Source organism: Chamaea fasciata, unplaced genomic scaffold (genome assembly GCF_029207755.1).
Source record: "Chamaea fasciata isolate MVZ Bird 193981 ecotype frontalis unplaced genomic scaffold, bChaFas1.0.hap1 SCAF_19, whole genome shotgun sequence".
NCBI classification, from domain to species: Eukaryota; Metazoa; Chordata; class Aves; order Passeriformes; family Sylviidae; genus Chamaea; species Chamaea fasciata.
The window spans coordinates 5,201,245-5,219,919 of NW_027094104.1; the positions used below are offsets into that span (position 1 = coordinate 5,201,245).

Sequence of the window (18,675 nt, forward strand, 5' to 3'; positions counted from 1 at the left end):
GAGACTCCCATATCCCCCCCCACTTCCTGTGGCTGAGGGAGCTCAGAGAGGCTGACATGGACATTCCCTCATCCCAGCAGGGCCTGTGCCTGCCCAGGGAGCACAGATCCCTCCCTGCATCCCTCACAGCTGTCCCGGACACAGACACAGGGCAGGGGATGGCAGAGGCGCAAGCAAAACTTCCCAGGAGCCACAGGGAGCCAGAAATCCCTCAAACCACACCAAAACCCCAACCAAGCACCCCGAGGAGCTCCTGCCCACCCCCTGAGCACAGGAACAGCACTCACCTCCCTGCTTGCTTCTGTCCAGGTAGATGGACACCCTTCGAGCCAGACCTATGAGGAGACAGGGGTCAGGGGTGGTGCTCCAGAGCAAAAACCAGCTTAAAACAGGGGTTACAAACAGCAACTCAAACTGAAGAACACGAAAGAGAAGCACGTGCCTCCCTCCCTCCCTCCCTCCCTCCCAGCATTTCTGGGGAGGCAGCAGCCTGTGTGGAGCAGGCCCTGGCTGCCTGAGAGCAGCACACAGCTGAAGGCTCTGCAGGGACAAGGAGCCCTCTGCCTCAGCGGGGCCCTGCTCTCCAGAACAGCAAGGAGAGGCAGACAGAAATGCCAGGAACTCCTGGGATCTGCACACATCCCTGGGAGCACGGGGCTCCCACCACGGCTCAGGGTTTCTGTGCTCACACCTGGGAGGGCACACAGGGAACCAGCACCCCCAGCCCAGCTGTGCCAGCTCAGCTCTGACCTCCCAGGGGAAATGAGCAAGTTCTGTGCCTGACCAGGGCTGCTGCTCCTCTCAGGCAGTCCCGGAGTGTGTCACTGTCCATCTCCCACCACTTGGACAACCCAGGGCTGCTTTTAGGACATATTTAGGCATTACATATTCCTCTCTCCTTTTGTAAATGGGAAAATAGCCCTGAAAGTCATGTTCTGGCTGTTTTCAAGAGCAGTTCAGGGGTGAGTGTGACATTATGACACAGGGAGAGGAGGGAAGGAAATCAATAGTGGGAGCAAACAAACTCCAGTAAAACTCCTGAGCTCTGCAGCTTCAAAGATGCATCCTCAGTTTTCTGAGCCAGTGCTTGGACCACAGCTGTGGTCTTGGCAGCAGATGACTCTGAAGACTCTCATCTCCACAGGGACTTGTTCCACTTAGCTCTTTTGAAGTGGCTACATTTATTTCTCCCTCCACAAACAGATCTGTCCTTCTCTTCTGCCCAATCTGCTGGAAAGGTGGAAGGCAAAGAAAACAAGGCCCCAGACTGCTTCAGTCCACAAGGGAAAGAAAACGCCAAGGGGAAAAAAAAACCCCAATCCTAAAGAGAAAATATTTAAAAGTTTCCCCAGTCCTGTTTTGGCAAATAGAACCACCAAGCTCTCGGAGTTCTCCCAGTTTTGAGTCTGTTTGTCAGACACTGAAAATCCTTTCTGGGTGTTAAATCCTGTCCAGAGTGAGGCACAACCAGCACAGGCTCTGCCCTGTCACAGTGCATGTGGAAGAAAGGCAGGGCTGAGGGAATTTCAGCATCCTCCCTGTCCAGGACCAGCCCCGGGGCATTCCCAGCACCAAGAAACCAGATCCTGAATCCAGGGGTGGGAAACATCAACCAGCAGCCAGGAAAGCTGGTGTTTGCTGGCACAGAACTACACAGTGACACCACAAAGGGCAATTTGTCACAACTCCTGGGCTCGTTGTGCCTGAGCAGAGCCAGGCCCTGCTTGCTCACAGCAGCCCCTCCTGCTCCTGGCTGCCACCTTGGAAAGGGCACGTTCTGCCATTTGCACAGCAGGCTCTGAACTTCCAGCAGTTCCTCATCAGTTCTGGGCACTGCCCCCAGCGAGGCAGAGCCTGCAGTGCCTCAAACACGGCTCCTGTTCCCTGGGACAGACGGGGAGGTGGTGAGGGGAAAAACAACATACACGAGGCAGCCCCAGGAAAATCCAATGAATAGCTGAAAGAGCTGTGTCAGGCTCCTGGGATGAAGCACATCAGCTCAGAAATGAGAACTGTCAGCTTTTAAGGTCAGGATGAATGATGATGGTCATCTCATGTGACCTCCTGCACAGCACGGGCCAGGCAGCCCCATCCAGCACTTCCTCCATCAATCCCACAAAGTGCTGATTGAACCACAGCACACACAGAAAAACCTGCAGCCTTGGTTAGAAATATTCAAGTGACAGAGAATTGCCCTTAGAGCATTAGCACCTGATGGGGGCTGGGAAGGACAGAACATCCACCTCCTGGAATGCTGTAAAACCTCCTTTAACATCCTAAAACCCCCTTTAATATCCTAAAACCTCCTTTTATATCCTAAAACTTCCTTCAACATCCTAAAACCTCCTCTAATATCCTAAAACCTCCCGTAATGTCCTAAAACAGATTTCAGGGTTACACAAACTGGTTTTCTGGCTCCATCCCAGGTTTGGCCGGATGCCAATGCTCCTTTTTACACCCTTTTCTGCCCAGCCCTCCTAACATTCCAAGCAGGTTGATGTCTCACTGTGCTGCCCTTCTGCACGTGCCAGATTTAGACCACACATTCCTCTGCCACCTCCCGACCCACAATAAACAGGGAAGGACAAGTGCCATAATTGGAGCTGGGGCTAAAGGAGGACATGGAAAGCTGCACAAAGGCTGATCCTCACCTTCCCCCCAGGAACCTCAGCAGGACCCACCTCGTGTGCTTGGCAGCATGTCTGATAGCCCCTGCCAGGCTGTCACCATCTCAGGGTTCTTCTCCAGGTCTGCAAAGTTCTTCCACACTCTGATGGCACCATCATCTTGGGGAGCACAGAGAAAGAACACAAAGCAAAGTCACTGTTGGTGCAGCTGCCGCAGCTCCTTGTGCACAAGGAAGAAGAGGAGAAGCAGAACTGAAGTCACGCAGACCCCAAATCTCTGAGTGTCACTTGAACACTTTTCATTGGGAGTTGTTTTCCCTCTCTAATTTACATCCAAGAAACCTAAAGCTTTGTTCTACTGGAGCTGTTCTGGAAGAGCTTTTCTCTTCCCTTGAACAACACCTGACATTCAATGTCTCTCCATTTCCTTGACATTCATTTTCTTCAGGATTCATCTCTGGATTGGTGCCGAGGGTCACACAAGTACCCACTCAACACAAAACAGCCCCACAGAAGCAGCAGCATCAAAGCCCAGCCCATCAGCAGCAAATCTTTCAAGAACATTGTGTATTTTTTTTCAATTTGCTCCCCATCTGTGAAATTTTTGTGCTAAGAATCAATAAATTGAAAGAAATATGTCCTAAAGGCTCTCTCAGCTCCCCTTCCCCCTCCCTTAATTACACCCAACCTGTACAGTTGAGCAGGAAGCTGCAGAAGCTGTTGAAAACACTCTGAGTGCCAGGTTTGGAATGGTTCCTTGGGAGAGAAGCAGAACTGACTCACAGCTTTACAGACCAGAGACTGGGCAAGGTCTTCTCATGCAACCCCCTCGATGAGCTGGAGGGCAGCTCAGGTGAGATATGGATTGGAGAGAAACTCAGAGAGGTTTGGTGCTGAGGCTGAGCCCTGCCTGCTCCATATGAGGACAGCAAAAGGAACAGAACTGCAGTTCCTCCACTTTGGTTGCTGCCCAATTTCAGTTCTGCATAGCAGCTTTAACCAACTAAAATCACCTTTCCCCAGGTGTGCCACAGGAGGGGCTGAGCACAGCCTTGCAGTGACAAGCAAAGACTCAGATGGGAATGGCTTCAGCAACTGTTAGACTGGTCAGTCCTTGCAAAGTCTTTGCAGCACCTACTTGAGAGATTTCACTGCTGCCAGGAAGAACTTGCAAATTTGATCCTGGAGATGGCCTGAGCTGAGTGCAGGCAGGTAAGTGAAGAGCCAGGCTGGGATCAACCCATGGAGGGGAGAGAAGGAGGTACAGAACAGCTCAGCTGGACTGGAATCATCCCAAGGCCCCAGTGGTGGGTCAGTGTGTCCCTCACCTGTGGCAGTGAGCAGCAGGGAGCAGTCCTGCCCGTTCAGGTACTCCATGGCCGTGATCCGTGTGTACCGAGGGTTCCCATTGTGGAAATAGTCCAGCTTCTCCCCTTTCTCCCAGTCCCAGAAACTGTGGGAGGAAGAAACAGCATGTGAGTTTTCAGCTCTCTGTGCAGGCTGTAAAGAGATGCACTCGTTACCAGATCTGGGATTTTTCTCCTTTGGAGTTTGGCATCATTTGATAACATATGATGGAACTGTGGAATGGCTGGGATTGGAACAACCTCAAAGCCCCTCCAGTGCCACCCCAGCCATGGCAGGGACACCTCCACTGTCCCAGGCTGCTCCAAGCCCTGTCCAGCCTGGCCTTGAACACTGCCAGGGATCCAGGTGCAGCCACAGCTTCTCTGAGCATCCTGTGCCAGGGCCTGCCCACTCTCACAGGGCAGGATTTCAACACCTCCCTCTGCTGAGAGACAGCCAGGACCAGGGGCCAGCTGTCCCTGCTGTGCCCTGGGGTCCCCAGCTCTCACCAGATGCTGTCCTTGTCAGCCACGGCGATGCAGGGGGTGAAGGGGTGGAACTTCACCACGGAGGGCACGCCCGGGTTCCTGTTGAGGAAGATCTGATCGTCCAGCCGGGAAATTCCTGCGGGGACAGCAGGACCAGTCACACCTGGGCTCAGCCCCGGCTCAGCTCACACCTGGGCATGTCCCCAGGGCCAGCCCCAGCTTCCCAGGGCCACAAGTCACCCCTGCCCCAGTTCTCACCAAGAACATCTCCAGCCCTTCCCTCCTTCCAGGAGTTTTAAGAATCTTAAAACTCTTAAAATTTTCTAATTTCAACGGCATCTTGGCTGAGTGATCAATATTAAATATAGCAAGCCGTGCACACAGGCTCGTGTAAAGTGATGACTTTTATCTTCTTCCTCAGCTTTCCCAGTCCAATCTAATAATCTGTGCCTACAGGTGCTCAGCACACCTCCAGCTCCTCAGGATCCTCGTGGTGAGCTGGTGCCTGACTCATTTGGAAGACTTTTTGATTAAAATGCTACTAATCAACCATCACTCTCTCACTGCAAGGCAGCCTGTTCATCTTTCTGCATGTATGCAGCAGTAACTATCACAATCTTCTTGCAGTAAAACCACAGAAACCCACCTGAGTGTCAGAAGAAAAAAAAATCTGTTTTGTTGGTAATTTATATTAAAACTTATTTATTTCCTTGTCGAATGAAAAATGCAGCTAAATTCCTTTTTTAAATCAAAGTAGGTCATATTGCTTTCACAAGTATTTTGACAGGTAATCAAAGATAATTCATTTGCAAGGGAAGATAAAACTGTATTCGAAGTCTCACTTCCTGCTGATTCAAATTTCTTCCAATTTTAAGATTCTCAGACCCCCCCCCCCCAGCTGTCTCAGGTCTTGAGGTGTAAACCAAGAACTGTGCTGACAAATCCTTCACCCTTCACACTGGCAAGCAAAGAGAAAAAGCTCAGCTAAACTCAGGGAAATGCCAGGTTGTGTTGAGGGAAAAACCAACAGCATTTCTTCAAAATATAAAATATGAAAATGCCTTTTTTTTTTTTTTTTTCAATTTAAAATACAGCATTTCACTGTAGCTTGTGGATTATTTATTTAACCTTCCATTTCAGTTCCCTTAAATTTTAGGTTAATTTGCAAATGAAAAATGTATTTTCCACGGAGACCTTAAAATGATGGGTAAAGACGTCTCCCATCCTGTCTTCAGAGCAGTTTGCTATTCACAAACAGTGTTGGGACCCCTGACACTGCTGGGTTCTGGCACTCTCTGAATTCATCACACAAACCCCAAACCCAGGAGACATCCATTCAGCCCGAGTTTCTTTTAGAATGCATCCATTGAATCTAATTTTCATTAAAAGCTTGTAAGTCTATTTTAATTCTTTTTAATATTTCACGTTTTCATTATTTTTTATAATGAATAGTGGCATTCCAGACACTCAGGTCAAGCAACCAAATATGAACACTGTCTAAAAAGAGATTTAACTTCTCCAGGCAAGCATGAAAAATCCCCTTGTTTGTATTCCATCAGATCTCCCAGGCCATCTCCTGGGCTCCAGGATCATTTCTGTATTTCTCCGGCTGATGATATTCTGCAGTTTCCTGGCATGGAGCTCCACACTGCACTCACAGGAGCAGTCTCCCAGCTACAGGGCTGAGCCCTGAGCACTTTTCCTTCAGTACACTGGGAATTCCAGCCCTGTGTGCCTCCAAAAGCATCCCTGCGGAGGAGCAGCCCCCACCCACCCCAGGCCTGCCACGGGGAGGACACCAGGAGCTCCTGGAATTGTGGCTCCCCAGCCTCTGCTGCTCAGGGCACATGAGCAAGGAAAAACTGAGGAATGCAAATTCCTCAGGAAGCTTCATTAGGTTCCACTTTATTCAAATAAATTCCTGTGCTGAGAGAATTCCAGCCCAAAGCTGCCTCAGAGAGCCCTGAAGATTTAAGCCCAGGTTCCTGGGGAGCTCCCACAGACCTGAGGCACCTTGGGAGCAGCACACACAAAGCACGGGCACAAATACCCCAAATAAAGTGGGATACAAGGAGTAAACATCACTTACAGAGCTCAGCAGGGCAGGGAACGTGAGAGACATCCCTGAGGTGACTCCCGAGCTGGGGGACAGGTCCAGCAGCTCCATGGTCTGTCCCACACCAAACCCTGAGCCTGCAGCTCTGGATTTAACCCTGCAGCATTTCCCCTTCATCCCCTCCAAAGCGGAACCTGAGCTGATTCAAAGCTGAGAGCAGAGAGTGGGGCAGCAGCAGGGAAACCCCTGCAGCAGCAGCAGCAGCACTGGGAGGGAACAGGCACCAGCGTGAGGGGCTGCACGGGGCCATCACTAATTGGGATCATTGCTAATTGGCGTTTTCCAGCTCAGGGAAAGCACTCACCCTTCTGGATGATCTTCTGGGCCTGTTTCCTGACGCGGGCGTTGCGCAGGAAGCGCCACTCCCGCTCCTTGCGGATCTGGCTCTCCAGGTCGTGCTCCTCAGGGATCTGCCAGGACAGGAACACACACACAACGCACAACCAGTGACCCCCAGAACTGCAGCAGTGAGCTCAGTGATGCCACAGTGCCTCCGGCCCCTCTGAACATTGCAGGTGTGATCAGGTACAACACTGATTTCTCTCTTAACTCTCCTCAGCTGAGAAGCATCACGTAGCAGCCCCAGGATCAAAGAGGGAGCAGAGCCCTGCCACAGCCAGCTCAGAACACACTGAAATCTTTCTGTTCCTGCTAATCAAGGGCTGCTGGCCGAGCAGGGCATGGCGACATTCCCAAATCCCCCAGGATGTCCAGGTTTCTACCAGCATTTACCAGGAACAGCCCTGTTTTGGTCCCCTGTTCTGGAAAAGGATGCCCCTGTGTCACCTGTCTTTGATTATACACAGAATTCCCCCCAAAACTGGAGAGTGGCCCTGCAGTCACAGCCACTCTGAGCCATTTGATGGTATTTATTCACACCCCACAGCTCCAGGTTTCAGCACTCCATGGCTCCCCTGCAAAAGCTGTGCTCCAGGTATGAGGCCAGGTCAGCCCCAGTGCTGCTCCCACCATGGGCATTCCCACCCTTATTCAGAACACAGGATCAAAAGGAATAAACTCACCCCAAATCATGGCAGGAGCTATATATGAGGTGTTCTTCATACTTAAAAAATTATCCAAGACTCCCCTGCTCCAGAACCACCCTTGGATCAGTTAAGGAGCTGAGCTACAGGGTTCTGATCCAGCTTCCTTTGATGCTGGTTGTTCCTAAGGACTAACTCTTGGAGAAGGGAGACAAATTCCCCACAAACAAACCCTGTTGTCCCTGAATAAGAAAGTCCTTAAATCATCTGTCACCATTACAAACACTGCCTTCAAACCATGTTATCCTTTGGAAAACAGCTGTTATTGAGTTGGACTTCTGTTTCTGTAAAATAAATAAAAAATAAGAAGCCCACCCTTCACCTTTCCTCCTGGCAAAGAAAAAAGCACTTTATTTCAGCACAACACCTATTAGACAGGCAATGACAAACAACCCCTAATGAAAAGCAATAAACAAACCTGAGCTAAAATACATCAAAGGAATTTGAGAGGGAAGAGATGACACCTACACCTTAATGAAAATCCAGCTTCTCTGGGAATAAATTAAAGAAAGCCCAGGGACCACCAGGGCAGAGTCAGAGCATGCAGGTAAAGGCTGTCCTGGCCCCCAGCTGGGTGGCTGAGGGGATCATGCTGCCAGGAGGGAAGGAGGATCCATGGAAACATGAAGCCCACTCTGCTCCCTTCCCTGGACATGGGAAGCATCCCAGCTGCAGGATGGGGATGGGTCCTTCCCCAGGGCTCCAGATGCCCCCAGACAGCGACCAGGGAGCACCTGAACCTTCCCAGCACAGTTTTCCTTCCCTGACCTGGGTCTCTACCTCTCCCCGTGGCAGTGGGTGCCAGGAGGGCAGCAGGGAGCACTTGGCACAAGGTTCCAGAGGTAAATCCAGCTCTCCCTGGTCACCATTCCTGCAGCAGTGGCAGGATCTCACTCCTTTCCCAGGACTTCAACCCAGGGCCAAGCAGCTCCAGCAGGGATTTATCAGGAAGGGCTGCTTATGTAATTCTCACCTTCCAGGATCCTTCCCAGCTCCTGCCTGCATGTTCTGCCAGCCCTGGAAATAACAGATGCTGGCTCCCGCTCTCCTTGACTCAGGACTTCCTGACAGCTGGCACCGAGGCTTTCCTGCTCCCTGTGGCTCCCAGAACAGCCCTGAGCAACCAGGGATTGCAGGAAGAGGAAAAGCTTCTGCAGAGACCAGAGCTGGGGTAGGGACCTGCTTTTCCTGGCACATGGAGCATTTACAGTGCAGCGTTTCCTTTCTCCGGTGATTTGATTAGATAATCAATAAATCAAACCTGGAATGATGGCTTGGAACGCAGCCCCTGATTTACACTGGAAATTAATCCCTCAGTCTTTCCAGTGAAAGCATTCTCAGGGCAAGGTCTATGAAGCAAAACTAAATCCATAAATTAAATATGACTGAGATGCACTCACAATCATTTTATGTTTATTCATTACAGGAACAGTTGCTTTGTCTTTCCCTGTTTATGAAGGCAGGCAGCAGCTCCAAAAGAACGGCTGGAATTAAGCATCAATGTCACTTTTTCCATCAGTACTTGGTACACTTCACTCTTTGCCTTTTTCATGAGGCTGAAGTTCCCAAAAGGCAGCAGCCACCAGCCAGGACTGTTCCCTGATGCTGCAGGAACAGGGACTGCAGGAACAGGGACTCCATGGAAACTCAGGCAGCACCCGAGCTGTCAGTCCTGACTGCCAGCCAAGAAAGCTCAGAGAAAGTTCTCACAGAGGGATTTCTCCCTGTCCCTTGCACATACAGCAGCCAGTCCAATCCCAAAGTCACCTGTAATTCCCTGTCAGGACAGGATAACACCTGCAGAAAACTCCCTCTCCTTGGCCTTTCAAAGCTGCTTTGCAGAAGTAACAGGGAAATCAATTCTCTCCCTGGTGTGATTAGAAAACACAGATTTGGTTCTGTCCAAGCTTCACCCACGGCTGGTGAGGACAGCTCGTGGTCAGCAGCTCAGTCCCAGGCAGGAGCAATTCCCAGCCCCAGAGGCTCAGGGAGTTCCTGCCACAGCCAGGGCTGTGCCCTGCTCCTGCTCCCTGGGACTGCAGAAACCCCCTTTCCACGCCTCCCCTCCCTGGCTCCTGTGAATTACAGAAATACAGGAAGGCTCCACGTTTTTTATTGCCTCCCCCACAGCAATTTAGTCTATTTTATATGCAGGAAGTAGTAGTAGAGCCACTCCCCCACAGAGCTCCCCATGTCCCCACTGCCCCTGCCCGTGCCTGGCTGCCTACTCTGATTTATTTTATTAATAAAGACCCCCCTCTTCCCTGGGAAGAGGTTTTCTTAGGGAGCAGAAAAATGATTTTAATAAGAACTAAGAGTTCAAACATCATCTTCCTCCTCTTGTGCTCTGGTCTGGATTTGAATCAAGGCACTGGAGCTCATCTTGAGGAGAAGAAGCCCTGGTGGAAGCTTGGTCAGGCAGCCCAGCCCCACATCCCAGACGTGCCCACAGGAATTACTGGGGGGTTGCAGCAGAAAGGGAATTTCACAGCAGCTGAGGAAGTGTCAGGCAATCCCTTCACTGGTGATTCCCTCTGGAAATCAAGAGCCTGCCCTGTTCTGATATCCTTAAACTTGGGCAATTACCTCAGCCCAGCACCTGAACATTCCAGGAGTGTGAGGATGATGGTTCAGCCCCATCTCCCAGATGAGGCAGCACTAAAACCACACAATTTCCTCATTATCACGATCTCAGCAGCAGTGCTTGGACACAAACATCCGTTGTGGAGAGGCATTAATGGACCCTGGGCATTGTTCCTGCCGGCCATGGCAATCCCTCCAAGAGATGCAGCTCAAAGTCCTGACACCTTTGGGCTCCCTGAGACTCCCAGAGCGCCTGGAAGTTGCCTCTAATGAGGGAGATTTACTGCTTGTCCTGTTTCATACTGAAACCTGAAACCTGAGCTTTGCCTAAAACATTCTGGGAATTTAACAGCTAAAACGTTCTGGGAATTTAATAGCTTCTCTTTCCAGTCACTGATATCTTTGTCCATCTTTTAAGAGCTCTGGTTTGCGTTTTTCCTGGAACAAGGTTTCAGTTTCTCTCTCACTTCACACAGAGACAACTTAGTTACTCAAACAAGTCACCTCTGAAGAGATCTGGATGCAAATTTGTAATTACCACCCTTATTCTTCACGACAACACGACTTCGTTTTTTTAAACTTTAAAACCTAACGATAATGCTCCCCAAGCTTCCCCCAGGCACTTGTGGGCATCCAGCCATTCTCACTTTCTCCTCTGGAAGTTGAAGGTGTCTATGCTGGAAGCAGAGCAGCTCCCAGTCCCACCTGAGGACAGTGGGGCAGAGGGTGTGTCCTGCTGCCACCGTGGCCTCCCCCAGGGCAGCCTCCCTCCATCCCTTCTCTGCCTCTTTTACCACAGCCAGGAGATTCAGCTGGAATGTCAGAAAGAAAACAGCATCTCTCTCTCTCCAGCCTGTCACTGCCCTTTCTGGGAAAAAGGGCCTCCCTTATTCCATGTATTTATTTATTTTAAAAAACAATTCATTTTAGCGATAATGCAATTTTCTATATGCAGAGAAACACAATATTTCAGACAGAACAACTCTGCAGTGCAACCAGGCAAAACTGGGGAATCTGGATACAGAACCTCTCCTCATTGCTGCATTTTTTGTGGATTGTGCTCCATGGGGAGTTGAGCTTTTCGCCTGGGCTGTGTCTGTCCCACCCTCACTGACCCTTCTGCTCCCTCTGGTCACTTCTCAGTCCCACACTCCCTAGGGCAGCACAAGGTAAGGAAATCCATCTCTTTGCCTCCCCAGGATGCAGGAAAGAGAAGGGACAAAGGGCAGGGCTGGCAGGGCCGAGCCCAGGGGCCAGCACAGCCCACCAGGGTTACCTTCATGACGGGCTGGGCGAAGTACTTGGCGCTCCAGTCGCAGAAGCCCGTCTGCACCGCGGCCGAGATGAAGCTCTTGTGTCCCACAGCATCATCAGCATCATCGGCTGTCTGTGGGGAGGGGACAGGGGTCACCCCCTGCAGGGCCAGGGACACCCCCAGGGACACCCCCAGTTCCCCAGCCAGGCAGCAAAAGCCTCAAACACAGGACAGGGAACTCCGCGCTCCCAGCTTTGGGATCAGGTCGCTCCTTGGAAAGGTGCACATCCCTCTGGGCTGCAGCAGCCCCATGGCACCTCAGGGAGGTCCCAGGAGGAGTTCTGCCACAGGCTCCCAAGGATGTGGTGTGGGGAGCAGCGAGGATGACTCAGGATCCAGCTTGTGCCAAGGGGGATGTGGCTGAGTGTCTGTCACACAGCACAGGACACCCCAAGGGAGAAGGGAAAAGCTGCTCCATTCCCTCAGGTTTCAGCCAGGCTTTCAAAAATGCCATCCAGGCTGCTGCTGCCAAACCCCAGAGAAGGGGAGGTGTTGCTGCTGCTGGGGCTGCAGCACTTTCTCCTTGTGATCACAGCTGTCCCTTGTCCCTGCTCTGCCAGGGCTGGAGAGCAGCCCCCAGGGTCAGGGATCTGATTCTGGGCTGGCACTCAGGCACACAAGTGTTTACAGAAGAGTAAGCCATGGATTCTGATTAGACACATTGCTTAGTGGCAGAAGTGAATAATGCCCTTTCAAAAGCTGTAAAACACAATTTATCCTGAAGAAAATAAATTAATCAATTTTTATTTGGCTGGTTAGAGGCAGCCAATGTGGATTAGCAGCAGCTGGAAGCAAACGAGGGATGCACAGAAATAAACCACAACCAACAGAAAGTGGGACAAACCCCAGTGGGCAGAAGCTGTCAGAGCTGGCAGGGAAGTCTCCTTACCTGTTCTGGGCCTTTGTCAAACATTTTCCTTGTCCTGGGGAACTGGTGGGAGTGAGGGGTGTACTGGACCCCCACGTTGGTGACGTTGGGGCGCACGGACGCCAGGTCCCGGCTCACCGGCTGCTTGGGCACCTCGTTAGTCAGGCTGGAGCTGCTGGTGCTGGTGGTTGGAGGTGACCCTCTGAGGGACAGAACAGAGGGACAGGCTTTGGGGGGTCACTGGACACAAGATTCGTGTGTGCAGTGTGTTATTTTCACTTTGTTTCTTTCTCACAAGATTTGTGGCACCTCCTCTGCAGAAACATCACAATTCCCACGCCCCCTCCAAAGGCCAAACCAAGAGTGAACTCTGACAGCCAACTCCAGACTGAGGGGATGAACCTCAGTGTTCTGGGAATCTGTGATGCCTGACCTACATCACCCTGACCAGGGACTGCACTTCCACGGGGGAACTGAAGCTTCAAACCATTTGAATTTAAACTGGGCCCTCTGCTCCAGCCTGGAATCTTACTGGTGCACACTGGTTATGGGACCAGCAGAGCTAACACGTGGTGTTTTCTCTTAGAGAGGAGTTTTGGGCAGTAAACCCATTTTCAGCCCCCAGCTTTGCCCACAGTCCTCTCTATTTCCTTGCAGTTTAGGCAGGGTGTGATGTCCATCAGTTAACCCTGGCTTTTATCAGATCTAAGTGCAGCAGGCACAGCTCAGACGTCAGTGGGAATTTGGGCACCACAGCTCAGGAAAGGTAAAGGCAGCCAGAGCCAGCTCTTCCTTTCAGTTCACTATGAGATACCCAGAGGGGCTTGTTACTCTTTGCCCTAAAGGAAAACAGCAAGAAACTCCCGACCTTTTCCCAGAGCTTCCCTTCCCAGACACCTCACCCCTGCTGACAGCAGGAGCCATATTCCCTGCCCCTGGGGCAGTTCCCCGGGATGGGGCAGGGCAGGGAGCACCCACCCCTCCCACAGAAGGTGCTGGAAGGCCGGGTTGGACTTACCCCACTTGGTGGATGTGCATGCCCTTGTTGGTGGGGCTGGCAGGGGCCGACTGGGTCAGCGAGGAGGTGTCCAGGATGCGCTGGGGGCGAGCATTGACCGTGGCCTGGGGAGAACAGGGAGCCTGAGCAGCCGGCACAGCCAGCCCGGGGCAGGCAGGGAGCTCCCCATGGGCTGGGGGGGGAAAGCAAAGCCCCTGAGCTGCCTCCAACACCAGGTGGTTTCACTGCTGCCTTAGGCAGGAACACTTACCCCAGGGTGCCTTTGCTGCCTGCAGGGAAATGGCTCTGAGCAACCAGCAGAGCCAGCTGCAGGCAGGACCTGCCCCAGCAGCCCATAGACAGGCTGGGGTCCCCTCAGCTTCTCCCCACAGCCACCTGCCTTTCCCTCTCAGCTCGTGACTGAGTGCTGCAGCTCCCACCATGACCATAAATCATAAAGCAGTTCTGAGCCTGGAGGAAAGGAGGCTCAGGAGCAACCTTGTGACTCTACACAACTCCCTGACAGCAGGGGACAGCCAGGGGGGTCAGGCTCTGCTCCCAGGGGACAACAGGACAAGAGGAAATGGCCTCAAGTTGTGCCAGGTCAGGTTTAGGTTGGGTATTAGGAAAAATTCCTTCCCTGAAAGGGCTGTCCAGCCCTGGCACAGCTGCCCAGGGCAGGGCTGGTGTCCCCAGCCCTGGAGGGATTTAACAGCCCTGTGGATGCGGCACATGGGAACATGGGGCAGTGGTGGCCTTGGCAGTGCTGGACTGGATGGGCTCAGAGGGCTTTCCCAGCCTAAATGATTCTGTGATTCAGTCTCAAGCCTTCTGTTAAAAACACCTGGACAAAGCAACCTGGGCTGAAGCAAACTTTCCTCTTAAGATTTTTGATTTCAGAAAGTCTCTAGAGGCCAACGCTGAACCCTGGGTCCCTGTTGTTTGTTTTGGTGCTCACAAAAAGCAGGTCTGGGCATTTTCCAAGGCTCAGGCCGGGAAGGAGAACTGCACCATTCCCATCTGCATCATCGACATAAATCCCAAGGCAGCCGCAGCCTGGGTGAGGCCCAGCAGTGCCTAATGAGCCCAGGCAACAGCACAGCAGCAGATTCCTGCAGGAAGGCTGCACGCCTGGGCAGCCCACACACCGGCTGCTCACACCCAGCACAGCCCCAGAGCCCTTCTGGAGAAACAGATCCACAGCCTGGTTCCAGTAAAAAATCCCAGCAGGACACTCAGGTCTCATTTCATAACAACAACCACAGTCACAGGACAGTGGGGGTGGAAGGGACCTCTGGAGATCACCCAGGTCAATCCCCCTGCCAAGGCAGGGCCACCTGGAGCAAGTGACACAGGAACGTGTCCAGGGGCTTGGGAATGTCGCCAGAGAGGCTGGGTTGGATGGGACATCGAGAAGAAATTTCGTCCCTGTGAGGGTGGTGAAGCCCTGGCACAGGGTGCCCAGAGCAGCTGTGGCTGCCCCTGGATCCCTGGAAGTGTCCAAGGCCAGCTTGGACGGGGCTTGGAGCAGCCTGGGACAGCATGGCAGGGCTGGAATGGGATGAGCTTTAAGGTCCCTCCCCACCCAACCCATTCCATGGTTCTGCAGTATTTAGTCCCCCACCACTCTGCAGCTGTGGAAGCCCATGGATAGTTTTCCCAGCTGTTCCCACTGAAGCCCCCAGCCCCAGCCAGAGCCCCCAGACCTTCTGCTCAACTGTGCCAATGGAAAAAAAAACCTCAGTTGGCCCAGCTCCAAAGTGAACCCTCTCCTTCCCTATATTTTACAGTAATTAAACCAAAATATTAAACCTCTGGAACATTCAAGTGTTTTACACCACCTGAGGCAGTATTTTTGTTTAAGCAAAACAATTTTTGTTTGCATTCACTGGTAAAATTCAACCCCCGAGTGGGCAGCGCTTGCACACACTGGGGAGGAGCAGTGCCCACGTCCAGCGCTGCCTTCTACATCCAACAAGCTCCACCAGCACAAAGAAAAGGTCTCAGGACGCAGTTAGCAAAGCTTTAATTGTCACTGATTTGCATTGGGCACCGGGCAGCTCGTGCCTGAGCTCCCAGCAGAGCCTGGAGCTCGGCCGTGGTGCTGCAGCACCACTCACAGCACGGCCAGAACGGGACCAACAAAGGCCAGGGCAGCACCTGAGCCTTAACCCCCACTGTGGTGGGCAGCTCACAGCTGGGGTGCTTTGTGTTTTGGGGGTTTGGTTTGCATTGGAAAGCCTCATTAGAAGCCACCCAAGGCAGGTGCTCCTGGCCAAAGCAAAGCCCCTGACATGCGCAGCAGAACCCGGGACTGAACGCACCCCCTACGGATCTCAGGGCTAAGGCAAAGACGAACAAATCAGTTTTGTTCACTGAAGCATCCCTGGATAAAAACCCTTGTACATGGGAATGCTTCCTGTTTTCCAAGCCTGTTGGAAGAGCTGTTGCCTTAGGAAGCAGGGGCGGAGCAGCTGGCCCAGCCGTGCAGTGTGAGATGCATGAGACCCATCACTTGAGCTTTGGGACTCGGGTCAGCACCAGCACAGCCAGGCCCAAACTTGTTAGAGTGAATACAGAACTCCCCCCATCAGTCCCAGCATTCCCTAGGGATATGACAAGGGAATGATCACAGCTCCTGCTGGCACAGCAGCATCGAGATCAGGATTGATACCAGATGAATCCACTGGCCAGGGAGCAACTCCTGAAAACACATTTTGGTCAGGAGAAGCAGATCTGGTTCCTCCTTATATCCCTTTTAATAGCAGGAGCACTTTGCAAAGAGCCTTCCAAACACAGAACTGAAATAGTTTCATGCATCTAGAGCAGAGAGAGGGAAATCTTCCACCTTTTCCTTTCCTTCTTCCCCTCATTTGGCATCTCCAGCCTGTCATTTGTTGTACCCCTGTCTCACCGGGGAAGTGCTGAGCTTGCTGCCCCCACTACCAAGAGAATTCTCTGTCCCAAACCCAGCCCTTACCACTCACTGGCACGTGCACTTCAAACAGATCAGAGTTCAAGTCAGTAACTACTGTCTCAAGAGAAAATGTGATTTCCAAGCAGAGATCTCTGAGGCATTAAGATGGCAGTGCACAATGCTGGCATCTCTTACTGCAGCTCCAGCTCCGCAGCCCCAGGCTGAGGATCTGGGATTCTTCCCTGGAAAGGCCCAGTAAGAGAGTTCCCATTGCAATGGCTCATGGTCTGGATGCTTGAGTGGCCAGAAAGGTTCACACAGAGCTTTCTGTGCCCAGCCAGGGGACGTACGGGCTGAGAAGATGTCCTGGGGTGGCCTGGGCTGGCGGAAGGTGCTGCCCCAGGGTGGCACCTCCAGGGACATCTTGTCACCCCCAGGATGAGATGGGATGAGGATGGAGGTTTAGGCACCCAGCCTGGGCTGGGGTGAGGAGTGGCAGGGGTCTGCATGCTGACTCACATGTACTAGTTCACCTGGGTTGGAGAGCCGTTGTGGCTTCAGTCTGCAGGCCAGTCCCACTTGCATTATCTAAATCAGTTTGCAAACGGATAATTTAATGAAGGATACTTAAGGTTTATCCCAGGGACTGATCTAGACAAGTAGACTTCTAAACCAGACCTACTGTCCGAGGTCTGCACCTAATTTATACCCTAAAACAACCCCAGGCCCTCCCCCGTTTATTCATTTTACCTGATCAAGGGTTCAGAGCAGAGTTTATCATCGTGAAGCATTAAAAGCTCCTTCTGCAAAAGGCAGAGCACTCCAACAGACCCGTCCAGGTCAGTCTGCCTAAGCCTTGCCTAAGCATGAGAAAATCCACATCCAAACACCTGGCAGGCACAGGTGAGCAGGGACAGGCACATACCTTGTAGGCAATGCTGTTGAGAACCTTCATGGCCAGGTCGGACACGTCAGGATAGGGGTCAGCAGCCAGGTGAAGGAGCACTCTCCAAATTTGGGTATAAACACTGTTGAAACTCACACCTAGAATAATAAAAAACACAACAAACCCCAAAGCCCTGCAGCACATGACAATCCATCAACTCCAAATTCTTTGATCTGATGTGAGAAAATTCATTAGAACTCCAAACAACCTGATGACATCTCAGGGAACATCAAGAGAGGAGCTCAAAAACATCCCACATGGGCATTTTGTCTCCCTTTGCCTGTCTGTGAACTCTGCAAGGGCTTGTGAAATCAAAGTGGGAGGAAGCAAAATAAATTAAAGACTCCCTAAATCGTCTCCAGTCAAACTCCTGCTTTTGCAGGCTCCTGAAGCAAATCACCTGGAAAGGCCAAGTGGATAATGTCTGGGTTTCCTGAGCTGAAATACTTAATGGTACAAACCCACAGCTACTGCCTGATACTGTTGTGGTGATTTTTATTGACTTGTTCAGGGGGCTGTACACTCTACAAGTTTACTAAATGTTTAAAGCAAAGCTTTAGGAGTTGAGCCCTCAGGAAGCAGCGAGTCCAACTCAGTCTTTCCTATTGACATTTGTATCAATTCCTCCAATTTGTTATTTAATGAGCAGATCAGCTGTTCGGTATTTCAGCAGAAGGGACTGACAGATTCAAAGTACAAATCAAATTAATAAGCATTTGCAACAAGTGACAGAATTCTGTGAACATTTTATTTTGCTGCTTTTGGGCGAGAATTTGTTATTCAGCCTCGGAGCCCTGCCGGTGTCTGATCGTGCAACGCCCCGGCTGGGAGTGGAGCCATTTGGACAATGTTAAAGTGGTTGCACTAACAACAAAAAAGAGCTAAAATAGAGATTTCAGATGAGTCACAATCAGTGCTAAATGACAGATCAAGCTGTTACTGCTTCTCCTCCCGTGTTTCTGGAGGCATCTAAATATAAAGTTGGGAGGAAAGGGTCCCTTGGTCACCAGGCAGCTCCTCACCTGGCAGAGCTAAACCTGATCCCTGCACAGCAGAGCAGGCTGGCACAGAGCAGTTCTGAGCACTGGCTGAGGGCTCCAGGAGCCCACAGGCTGCCCTTGGGGTTCTACTCTGAAAGGGGAACCTTCCTGTGCCCCAAGTGCCCAGGTTGTGACAAATCACTCTGCAAAGGGCCAAGGCAGCCCCCACAGCCCAACTCCTCCCTCTCACCCCACCTGTGGAGGGTCTCCCTCTCACCTGGCATCCAAAGGATGTTCCAAGTGACATCTGCTTAAATCTGCACCTGAAAATCTCATAAGTGTTTATGGAGGGACCACCTGGAGCGTGCTGTTGGTGTGCCTGGGTGTGACCCAGGTAGATCCTTCCACTATCCCAGGTTATTCCAACCTGGCCTGGGATGCTTCCAGG

At 51.7% G+C, this 18,675-nt stretch overlaps 1 protein-coding gene across 1 annotated transcript in view; it reads right to left on the minus strand.

Moving 5' to 3' along the window:
* The window catches only part of RPTOR (regulatory associated protein of MTOR complex 1), a 96,599-nt gene that overhangs the window by 12,869 nt on the left and 65,055 nt on the right, over positions 1 to 18,675 (minus strand). The window contains exons 21-29 of the mRNA XM_066200412.1: positions 17,227 to 17,345; positions 13,406 to 13,509; positions 12,409 to 12,589; positions 11,481 to 11,591; positions 6,883 to 6,988; positions 4,484 to 4,598; positions 3,956 to 4,080; positions 2,682 to 2,786; positions 288 to 335 (exon numbers count right to left, since the gene is read on the minus strand). Of these exons, the coding sequence (XP_066056509.1) occupies positions 288 to 335; positions 2,682 to 2,786; positions 3,956 to 4,080; positions 4,484 to 4,598; positions 6,883 to 6,988; positions 11,481 to 11,591; positions 12,409 to 12,589; positions 13,406 to 13,509; positions 17,227 to 17,345 (1,014 nt within the window). The remainder of the gene's footprint in view (positions 1 to 287; positions 336 to 2,681; positions 2,787 to 3,955; positions 4,081 to 4,483; positions 4,599 to 6,882; positions 6,989 to 11,480; positions 11,592 to 12,408; positions 12,590 to 13,405; positions 13,510 to 17,226; positions 17,346 to 18,675) is intronic.